The sequence below is a fragment of the Caretta caretta genome, chromosome 1 (genome assembly GCF_965140235.1).
Source record: "Caretta caretta isolate rCarCar2 chromosome 1, rCarCar1.hap1, whole genome shotgun sequence".
Lineage (NCBI taxonomy): Eukaryota > Metazoa > Chordata > Testudines > Cheloniidae > Caretta > Caretta caretta.
This window is the reverse complement of record NC_134206.1, coordinates 217,934,375-217,945,909: the sequence shown is the minus strand read 5'-3', so window position 1 is coordinate 217,945,909 and position 11,535 is coordinate 217,934,375. Positions and strand designations below refer to the sequence as shown.

The 11,535-nt window shown below is 47.4% G+C and overlaps 2 protein-coding genes across 4 annotated transcripts in view; both read right to left on the bottom strand.

Moving 5' to 3' along the window:
* Positions 1–2,058: 2,058 nt before the first annotated feature.
* Positions 2,059–8,491, bottom strand: LOC142071002 (uncharacterized). Its single transcript, XM_075125147.1, has 4 exons — positions 6,416–8,491; positions 5,333–5,384; positions 3,616–4,785; positions 2,059–2,084 (listed from the first exon to the last, which is right to left on the bottom strand). The coding sequence occupies exons 1-4, from the start codon at positions 6,548–6,550 to the stop codon at positions 2,059–2,061; spliced, it is 1,383 nt and encodes a 460-aa protein (XP_074981248.1). The 5' UTR covers positions 6,551–8,491.
* Positions 8,492–8,579: 88 nt separating this feature from the next.
* LOC142069406 (uncharacterized) overlaps positions 8,580–11,535 on the bottom strand; it is a 31,653-nt gene continuing 28,697 nt past the window's right edge. For all 3 annotated transcript variants that reach the window (XM_075120345.1, XM_075120347.1, XM_075120351.1), the window contains 2 exons: positions 11,029–11,172; positions 8,580–8,996 (listed from right to left, as the gene is read on the bottom strand). In XM_075120345.1, the coding sequence (XP_074976446.1) occupies positions 8,869–8,996; positions 11,029–11,172 (272 nt within the window). In that variant the 3' untranslated portion in view covers positions 8,580–8,868. The remainder of the gene's footprint in view (positions 8,997–11,028; positions 11,173–11,535) is intronic.

Here is an 11,535-nt window from a genome sequence, read left to right as displayed (position 1 = left end):
TTTGGGTGGTAACAGCATCTACCCATCCAAGGTCAGAGAGAAGCTGTAGCCTTGGGAGTCTAATACAAGCCTGGAGTGGCCAGCATTAATTTTTAAAATCCCTGCAGGCCCCCACCTTCTGCACTCAAAGGGCCAAAGTGGGGAATCAGCCTTGACAGCTGATCAAATAGTTTTCGAATGAAAAAAATATCCATCATTATTGCTGTTTTGAAGACAGCAAATTTCAAAGAAGTTTCCTTTTTGTGAAAAAAATCCAAATAGAAAAATTGTCTTTTTTAATATTTATTTTCAAATATTTGATCTCTCCCTTCCGCAGGGATGATTTGAGAGGGATGAAGCCTGAGAGCATCTTGCTATCAACAATGGCCATGCTGGAGCTATTGCGTTTCCCAGCATAACTGAAACCAGAGAGACTGGATCAGTCTGGACCACAAGTGAGGAGGAAACACGACACATTCTGCTTCAGAGCACGAATAGCCTGTGAGGACTTTTCTGATTTACCTGTTCCATTGTGATTACTTAATTACATCACGGAGAGAGAGGGTAGCGAAGGGCCCCCTGGAGCGATAGGCCATGAGAGGAGGCCTCTTAATACAGTACCTGGTTTCTACAGTGCTGGGTGCTCTATAAACATCTAGAAACAGAAAAGGTGTTTCCATGAAGCACGGTAAGTTTCATGCAGGATGAGGGAGCTAATGTTCCAGGTGTTTGACTAGGACCATAGTACAGGGACATGATCCAAAATTATTGGACTTGGTTATCTTGGGGCCACTGAATACAAATCACATTTGCAGACAGTTCTCAGCATCAGGAACAGGCAACAGGAGTCTCAGAAGGAGGAAGTGCTTCAGGGGACTCAGGTGTCACAGGGTTGTGTCTGGAGTAGGGTGGCCATATTTCCCAAACGGAAAACAGGACACTGCATGGGGCTGGCACGAGCTGCTCTCCTGAGTCACCCTCCCTGTGCAGAGTCGGGGCCGCTGCTCGCTCAAGCCCTGCCTGCCCTCTGTACGAGGCTGTTGCTGCTTGCTTGAGTCCTTTCTGCCCCCCATGTGAGGCTGTTGCTGTGCGCTGGAGCCTTGCCTACCCCCTACCTGAGCCCTGCCTCTCCCCCTGTGCAGGGCTACCATTGCCCCTTCCCCCCCATCACCGCACCACAAGAGCAAATGGGACAAATGCCCACTTTTGCCAAAAAAGTCAGGACAGGGCTTAAAAAAGGGACTATGCTGTCCAAAATGGGACGTATGGTCCCCCTAGGCTGGAGAGAACCCAGTGTACTTACAATGGCTGCTGCAATGTGGCAACTGCCATGTAAATTATTCATTGGTCGTATGCATGTTGTGGTTTGTATTCATCTCTGTAACAACAAGGTGGCTAAAGGGGTGCAGGGAGCAAACGTGAATCATCCCCACTATAAAACAGCACTAACGCTGCACTCAGCTGTCAATGCGCCCTGCAGGGCATTGTTGGATGGAACCAGAAGTGCTTAGCTGTAGACCCTATACTGCTAACAGCTAGTGGCAATCTCCTTTAGCTCCAGTCATTGAGGCCTGGGGTTTATGGGGCAGGAGAAGCCAAGCCTTATGTGCACAGTCACAGTGCAGCCCTGACGGGCCATGCAGTGCAGCAGAGTGACAACAGGGACGTCTTTGGGTGCCACAGATTTGTTCTAATATTTATAATTGGTAATCCTGTTTTAAACCCCTATCCGCCCCCATTTCCCAGTTGGCTGATTCTTGTCATTCAGGGAGCTGGGGCAATGGTGGGAAGTGACCTGGCTGAAAGGAGCAGATCAAACTTTGCTGCAAGGCTGGTGTGCAGGAAGCATTCACTGTCTGCAGAGAGAGATTGAACCCAGATGTCCTGACAAACCCCAATCACTCCCATCCTGCATTTAACACAGTGGCAGTTCTCAAATGCCTTTCAGACAGATCTACCTCTATCCTTTATTTTTCACATCATTAATTCCGATCAGATTCATTTCTGACTCAAATACTACAGCACAGAGACTCCTCCAGGCAGATGGTTTATCTGCAATGGACACACAATCCATTGCTGTTAATGTCCCTCAGAAACCTCACTGCCTGGGAAAGAAGAAAACCATAGAGCTCAAGAGGGTGCAATTGGCACAGATTTCAACTGGAAATGCATGTACTTTTCTGAGCAGGATGATTGAAAAGGATGTTGCCATCATGGAGAAAACTTACAATGGAGTCAAATGTCTTGCTCTGGGCAGACAGCAGTGGAAAAAACGGTTTGCCTCATGTGCCACTAGGAGACTCTAAAGCTAGGAGGTGCTAAAGCTGGAAAACAAAGCTACGCCTCTGAGTGCAGAATTGGACTGAAGAGGCTTAGGACAAAGAGTTCCCTCCGAACGGCGAGGGAAACACAGGAACACCAGACATGAAGGAATGAAGGAGTGAATAAAGAATGAAACAAAAACTCTAAAAGAATAAAAGAAAAGGAGTACTTGTGGCACCTTAGAGACTAACCAATTTATTTGAGCATGAGCTTTCGTGAGCTACAGCTCACTTCATCAGATGTATACCGTGGAAACTGCAGCAGACTTTATATATACACAGAGAATATGAAACAATACCTCCTCCCACCCCACTGTCCTGCTGGTAATAGCTTATCTAAAGTGATCATCAGGTGGGCCATTTCCAGCACAAATCCAGGTTTTCTCACCCTCCACCCCCCCACACAAATTCACTCTCCTGCTGGTGCTAGCCCATCCAAAGTGACAACTCTTTACATAATCAAGTCGGGCTATTTCCTGCACCAATCCAGGTTTTCTCACATCCCCCCACCCCCATACACACACAAACTCACTCTCCTGCTGGTAATAGCTCATCTAAACTGACCACTCTCCAAGTTTAAATCCAAGTTAAACCAGAACATCTGGGGGGGGGGGTAGGAAAAAACAAGAGGAAACAGGCTACCTTGCATAATGACTTAGCCACTCCCAGTCTCTATTTAAGCCTAAATTAATAGTATCCAATTTGCAAATGAATTCCAATTCAGCAGTTTCTCGCTGGAGTCTGGATTTGAAGTTTTTTTGTTTTAAGATAGCGACCTTCATGTCTGTGATTGCGTGACCAGAGAGATTGAAGTGTTCTCCGACTGGTTTATGAATGTTATAATTCTTGACATCTGATTTGTGTCCATTTATTCTTTTACGTAGAGACTGTCCAGTTTGACCAATGTACATGGCAGAGGGGCATTGCTGGCACATGATGGCATATATCACATTGGTGGATGTGCAGGTGAACGAGCCTCTGATAGTGTGGCTGATGTTATTAGGCCCTGTGATGGTGTCCCCTGAATAGATATGTGGGCACAATTGGCAACGGGCTTTGTTGCAAGGATAAGTTCCTGGGTTAGTGGTTCTGTTGTGTGGTATGTGGTTGTTGGTGAGTATTTGCTTCAGGTTGCGGGGCTGTCTGTAGGCAAGGACTGGCCTGTCTCCCAAGACTTGTGAGAGTGTTGGGTCATCCTTTAGGATAGGTTGTAGATCCTTAATAATGCGTTGGAGGGGTTTTAGTTGGGGGCTGAAGGTGACCGCTAGTGGCGTTCTGTTATTTTCTTTGTTAGGCCTGTCCTGTAGTAGGTAACTTCTGGGAACTCTTCTGGCTCTATCAATCTGTTTCTTTACTTCTGCAGGTGGGTATTGTAGTTGTAAGAAAGCTTGACAGAGATCTTGTAGGTGTTTGTCTCTGTCTGAGGGGTTGGAGCAAATGCGGTTGTATCGCAGAGCTTGGCTGTAGACGATGGATCGTGTGGTGTGGTCAGGGTGAAAGCTGGAGGCATGCAGGTAGGAATAGCGGTCAGTAGGTTTCCGGTATAGGGTGGTGTTTATGTGGCCATTGTTTATTAGCACTGTAGTGTCCAGGAAGTGGATCTCTTGTGTGGACTGGACCAGGCTGAGGTTGGTGGTGGGATGGAAATTGTTGAAACCATGGTGGAATTCCTCAAGGGCTTCTTTTCCATGGGTCCAGATGATGAAGATGTCATCAATATAGCGCAAGTAGAGTAGGGGCTTTAGGGGACGAGAGCTGAGGAAGCGTTGTTCTAAATCAGCCATAAAAATGTTGGCATACTGTGGGGCCATGCGGGTACCCATAGCAGTGCCGCTGATCTGAAGGTATACATTGTCCCCAAATGTGAAATAGTTATGGGTAAGGACAAAGTCACAAAGTTCAGCCACCAGGTTAGCCGTGACATTATCGGGGATAGTGTTCTTGACGGCTTGTAGTCCATCTTTGTGTGGAATGTTGGTGTAGAGGGCTTCTACATCCATAGTAGCCAGGATGGTGTTATCAGGAAGATCACCGATGGATTGAAGTTTCCTCAGGAAGTCAGTGGTGTCTCGAAGGTAGCTGGGAGTGCTGGTAGCGTAGGGCCTGAGGAGGGAGTCTACATAGCCAGACAATCCTGCTGTCAGGGTGCCAATGCCTGAGATGATGGGGCGCCCAGGATTTCCAGGTTTATGGATCTTGGGTAGTAGATAGAATATCCCAGGTCGGGGTTCCAGGGGTGTGTCTGTGCGGATTTGATCTTGTGCTTTTTCAGGAAGTTTCTTGAGCAAATGCTGTAGTTGCTTTTGGTAACTCTCAGTGGGATCAGAGGGTAATGGCTTGTAGAAACTCGTGTTGGAGAGCTGCCGAGCAGCCTCTTGTTCATATTCCGACCTATTCATGATGACAACAGCACCTCCTTTGTCAGCCTTTTTGATTATGATGTCAGAGTTGTTTCTGAGGCTGTACACGGCTGTTCCTCTGAAATCTAAAAGAATAAAACATTGCAAAAGAAACAAAAGAATCAAAGAAAGAATGAATGTACCAAAGAATGAAAGAACAAAGAAGAGGCAGACACAAGAATGGTTCATTACTGGGTGGAGCTGCCCACAGTGAGGGGCAGTGGGCTAGGGATCTCTGAGCTGCACATAGACACAGCCATGGCCATTCACATACACTGTGTAATTCCCCGAAACATCAGGCAGGGCAGTCTGCTGGAGCAGCAGGCGGTTCTTGCTGTCCACTTGCAAGCTCCTTTTGAAGGATTTGCTGGAGTGGGTTTTCATGGAGTTTTGGATGTCCTTGGTCCTTAGTGTGGATGTAATATTAGTGGCAGTGCAACATAACAGGCGTTCACAGTGTTTTGCCAGAGAGTCCTAGGTACCAGCTCACACCCAAGGGTTTGTTTTACATGGGTGTATCTGAGCATATCATGTTAGCTGTGGACTGAGGGAGATGCTGCAAATTCCCTCCCTTTGCTGCCCTCGCTGCTGGTTCTAGTCTCAGTAGTACAGAATTTGGAGAGATGCCCTTACCTTTTATGCAGATGAGGGAACTCTGGGTCACCTCCTTTTCGATGTCTTCAGGCTGCTCAGCAGAGATGGGGGAAGACACAAGCAGACGTGACTTCATGAAATGCTAAGCATGGTGTTCTGGTCTACCCTGGCCTTGGTGCTCCCTATGGGGAATGGGGGACCACAATAATATACAGGCTTACGCACAGCAAGTGGCATTATGCTGGGAGAGGAGACTAGAAGAACTGGCTGTGAGGAACATCTGCCCATCGCTTAGCAGGAAGGGGTCAGGCATGCCCATTCTTCTGAGGCCAACCCCCTCCTGCTCTGTGGTTGGAGCTTGCAAGGTCCCCAACAGACCATGTTCATCACATTTACCAAACACTGGATTTCCTGAGGAGGAGGAGTCTTATTTGGGGTCCACCTTAGCTTTGTTGCCAGCTTTACTCATCCCCAGCTGAGCGGATTTCAGCACAGGTAGGAAAAATCCTAACTAGCTTCCAGCTATCGTTGGGATGAGATAGAAAGAATGTTCCCTCTTCTCAGGGGTCAGGGCTTTCTACCATGCTTCAACCAACAGGGGCTTGATCAGGGTGTCCTTCTGTCCTATCTCCAGCTCCTGGGATGTCCCACTCCCACAGGCTCCAGCATTTGGCTTCGTCTCATTTGGTGTCTTTCACGATACCTAAGATAATTGCCCATGTACCAAACCAGAGTGAGAGAGAGAATTAAATCCTGAGTCACTCAAACTAGTACTGGCTTCATGCTAAACTGATCAGACTCAGCCTTGGCAGAGAGATTTTCATCCAGAGGGCACTGCACAGGCATTACCTATCCTCGTCATGTGAGGAAGGGAATCTGAGCTCTTCAGCCAAGTAGGCAACGTCAAGGCCTACCAGCAATGTAGCTCCTAGCCCAGTCCAGACTGACAGAGTGGGGAGGGAGCTCTTGTGGCATCCAGCATGCTAAGAGTCAGTCACAGGTAAACAAATGGCACTGACAGGAGACTGGGGCACATACAACAAAGAGAGGGACAGAGCAGGTGACTGTGCGGGGTCAAGACAGAAAGAGAGGGAGCGTGAGCACCAGACACTCAGAGCTTACCCAAAACCGTAGGTGAAGTAGTCCAGATGTAGTTTCTCCTCTCACACAACCATTGTCACCCTTTGGGGAGAAGGGCTGGGCCTGGTAACCTGGGTACTGGCCAGCAAAGTATTGATCTGAGAGCAGGAGAGACATACTGGTGTGGTGCAGGCTTCATGTGACACAGGTGCTGCTGGAATGCAAACACATCCCACTATCAAGTGGTACCAGAACATCCTGCTATCGAGGATGGTACAGAAACATTCCCCAAGGATAACACGAACACACTGACCCCTCCTAAAAGATAAGGTCAGGATAACAGTATGTAATAAAGATGTTTTAATCAAACCAACATGTACAAGGTGATGGGTAATAACTAGCCACATCAGGGGGCAGTAACTAACTATGCCAGAGGCAGTAAGTGACTTGTTTGTATCAGGGTATAAAAATGTATTGTAGAGAGAGAATCTTTGTCTGGTTTAGGGAGGAACGGAAAGTCCTGCCATTCACTGAGCTGGTCCATTGTTACGGGCAAATAAGTATTAGTGGTCCACTAGAGTCTGTGGGGTACCAGTACTATGCTTTGTCAACAATTAACCTGGTTGGGTGCCTTCGTCCCTCAACGGACCTTGTGGTCATCGGGCGGTTTGCTCGAGGTCTGCCGTGCCAGCTGTCTGTGCAGGGCTGGGGCAGCACACAAAGGGAACACACAGACACAGCCAAACATCGATCAACATCTAACCACACTGGTGACCCACGACTATTGATCTGGTAAGTAAGCGAGCTGTCCTCTGTAGGAATCACGATCTAACATGACAGAAAACCATGGGCTAGGGAACTCCCTTATTCCCTCAATGCAAATCCCCATAGAGTTTGATGAAATTTCAACCCCCTGGATTTCCAGCAAGGGGGGGCCCATATGAATTTAAACAAGAAAGTGGGGAAACATGGAGAGATGTGTCATTCTGGGGAGAGTTCTCCTCCTCTTTCAGCCTGTGAGTGACATGAAACCCTGGATGGACTGGCCAAACCCAGGAACATTTGCCAGGATTCCTTCAGCCTGAAGAGAGGAGCCTTCATCTGCTCCCTCTATAAGGCTCCAGTCCCAGGCCCTAGGCAGGGTCAGCAGCCTGTGTTCCCTGTCGAAGCACAAACACCCACAATGGGTCCACTTTCTCTCTCTGTGGTCATTGCCTTTGTCCCACAAATCTGTCTTGAGGACACAGCCCTTGGAACAGGTTAGCACAGCCCCTGAGATTTCCCTCCTCAGTCGTCAAGGTTCAGTATGCCCTATTACACATCTTCCTACTGTATTTTTATTTTTCTCCTTTCAAAAGTAAATTGTTGTATTTCTCTCTTTTTATATGACTCCTGGCCCTGCTGAATGCAGATGATTGGAAGCACCTTCTCTGGACATTTCTATTTCCAATCTATCCTTCTACAGATGAAGTGACCCAGCTGAATGCAGAACTTGTGGTAAAGGAAAGACAGACATTTCTGTGAAAGAGTGATGTACTCTTTGTGCGTTCTGGTATTGATTTCACTGAGAACACTTCTGAGAACACTGATTTCACTGAGAACACTTTCATTAAGAGAACACTTCTGGCTTTTCCACTGGTCAGTACTCAGCTCAGCATTGATTGTAAACTATATTTGTGGATTGTTATGGAAATAAACATGCCACTGTGTGAACATGATTGGTTTTACTGGGGTTTGTAGTAACAACTCAGTGACTTGTTACTTCTTGTAGCCTCATTGGTTCAGTGGAAATCCAGGTTCTTATTAACCCTCCTCTTGCCATTATTTTCTACAGAATTCATTTATTGTCCTAGCAGAAATATTCATCCTCTGCATTTATTGCTAATCGGGAAATCTTTTCAGTTTGTTTAACTTCAGGTGTGAATTACCCTGGGAGAATTTTCCATTTATCTCCTTGAATTCAATGAAAGTTTCAAATCTGAATTCACTTCAGGAACAACCATGTTGCTCATCTCAGAATGTTCTCTACCTGGTTTCTCACTTTTACCACATGTCTGATGTGTAAACCCACCCTGCTATCAAACAGCCAGCCATACCAGAGGTGGCCTTCCCTTGTCTCTTGGTTTGTTTAATCTCAGCGTCTCCCTGTGCTGAGCCCTGGAAACTGAACAATTCATCTGGCAAGAAAAACTTTCACTAAGGGGAAGACTTTCAGAAAAGATTTAATATAAAAAAGTCACAAAGTCAAGCTGAAGAAAATATAGGCATAAAACAGCAGGAAACTTCCACTCCTTCCAAACAATGGAAAATTATACAAAGAAAGCTTATGAACCTTTTCCCCACTCACTCTTGTATTTCCTGCGGCTTCACACAAATCTTATAAAAACACCTGCTTTGTCTATCAACCAGGAAGGGACTTTCTCTGGGCCATCATTTCTGAGAGAAAGAGGTGAAGCATTTACATCATCACAGGGTTAGTTTGTCCAATCAAATTGTTATGATATTGAACCCCCAGAGTCACCATGTCCCACATCATCATAACCTGTGTCTCCAAGAAGCAGGGACGGGGTTTCCTTCTCCATCCCAGAGACAACTTCACCCCCTAGCGACTGCAGACTCCCACCTGAAAATACCAAGGGAGACAGATACAGTCAGTGGATCGATTCTATGGTTATGTGTGGCTGCAGAGCAAGGTGGAGTGCACTTTACAGCTGTGGTTCTCAAACTTATTTGATTGTGGCTCCTTTCTTTGTCTCCGTAGTAATTGACACTTCCCCTCCCTGCCACACAAGTACATATACCCATTTAAAAAAACAACAACATGCAACTTTCACTAACTATGAAAACCAGTCGGGCATTGAGTCACAAAGAGCCATATCAGTATATAGCTCTCCAGACACCCCGCTCGATGGCAGCACTACCGCCAGCAGCAGCGGAGAAATAAGAGTAGCAACACCAGACCATGACATCTGTACTTCTGCATTGCTGCCGGTGGCAGCGCTGCCTTCAAAACGGGGCACCGGGACAGGAGTCACCGCTCTCTGCTCTGGCTTCTCATGCCGCCCCAGAATATGTTCTGTGCTGCCCAGCTTGGGAACCTCTGCTCTGCAGTACAGATTGGGAACCGTTCCCCCTTCAGTCTCGGGTCTATGACAAGTTCTAATCCATCATGTCTATACAGTAACTCCCCACTTAACGTTGTAGTTATGTTCCTGAAAAATGCAACTTTAAGTGAAATGATGTTAAACGAATCCAATTTTTCCATAAGATTTAATGTAAATGCGGGGGGTTAAGTTCCAAAGAAATTATTTTGGGGCAAACAAAAGGCATTATATACTGTACAGTATTGTACTGTCCTGTGGTTGGGAAGTGCCCCTGGCTTACCCCACACAGGCACAGCCCCCTGCAGGCAAGGAGGCTAGGAAGCACCTTTGCAGCAGCAGTGGCAGTTACCCAGAGAAGAACAGGCACCGACTTTGCCTGCCTCTTCCCATCCCCGCTCCACTCCAGGCCCACCTCTTCCCATCCCCACTCCACCTCCTCTCTGGAGCACGCCGCATTCCCGCTCCTTCTCCCCCCCCACTCAAAAAAAGTCCTAAGGATCTCCAAACAGCTGTTTGGCAGCACTTAGGACTTTCTGGGAGGGAGGGGGAGGAGTGGAGACACAGTGCTTCCCCGCTCCTCCCCCTCCCCGCCAGAAAGTCCTAAGTGCTGCTAAACAGCTGGGTGCATAGGACCCAGGAGAAGTGCTGGGAAGGAGTGGGAGGAGGTGGAGAAGAGGAAGTTGTGCAATGCTCCCTTGTAAAGTCGCTGTTCTTCCACAAAATCATACAAGCAGTGGACAGAGCAGGCAGCCAAACGATGTTATAAGGGAGCATTGCACAACTTTAAAACAGCGTGTTCCCTAATGGAGCAGCAACGTAACTTTGAAACAACATTAAGCGGGGGGACCTTCAGTGAGGAGTTACTGTACATAGTCTGGAAATTAAAACCTTTGGTTTCCAGACGAGGTAAAGTTGCCTAGTGCCAGCTATAGCTACCTGTCACTTCATGTACAAAACCCAAGCACTTACCAGCAAGGAGCGATTAGTTAAGAACATCATAACTTTCACTCTGCCCTAGCAATGAACATTAGCACGTTATTTTTATCAAGTCCTAATCAATGCACATTTCATTGGTGGTGGGTGGTGTCTCTGCTCATGACACATTGGGGAAGAGAGGGAGATATTGGCTAAGGACAATGGGCAAAGCCCATCCCAGATTTTACAGGATGTGTCATGGGCTCGTTAGCACTGGTGCAGCAGTAAGAGGACTTTGGTGTATAGGATTCTGCCGAAAAGATACAGGCAGAGTGAAGTGGTGGGAATCCAGCACATCCAGGGCGTGGCAGCCACACAAGGATTGGAACCTAGAGGCAGAAGGATCCTAGGTGTCTTGCTGGTTTGACCACGAAGTATCACCCAGCCTGGACCCTGCTGTTCCTCCCCCCATGGCAGGCACTGAAGCCTCTGCTTTCAGGGAATGGAGAGACGAGAGAAGGAGAGTTTGTCTCACAGGTGTTGGTTGGCCAGGGCTGTTCCCTTGCTGCGTACCCCACATTTCCAGCCCTCCCACTCTGCAGAGACAGTGTGAATTGCAAACAGTTCTCCACTCACCTGTCTGTGAATCCCTCTCCCTGTCACTCGCCCCTATGCCTTGCTTATCATTCTGCCCCAAACCAGGGTCACCTTCAGAGTCAGACACTTCTCTGGTATCATCGTAACCATCCCCTGGGACATCTCCAGGCAGGGCAGGGGCATCTGACATGAAGATGTGAAGTAATTAAGAGAATAGTCACAGTGAAGGTAGAAGTAAACTACAAGCTGCAGATGCACCAGCCTCACTGGTCCCTGGGGATCTCTCAGCACTTCCACCCTCAGGGCGATAAGAGGATCCCTCCCCTGGAACCCTCAGATTGAGGGGTTTTACATATCACATTGATTTGATACATTTCAATAGCTCATTGAGTGGATCCTAGAGCTCCCAGATGTTGAGGGGAAGGGGGAGTTGTAGAAAGTGGTGACTGGAATCTAATCCAGAGGGATTGCTCCACAAGGCATTTGGTTTCAATAATTACAAATGTAAATGACTTGGAATTGTCCAGAGTTTGTTCCCGGCTTCCT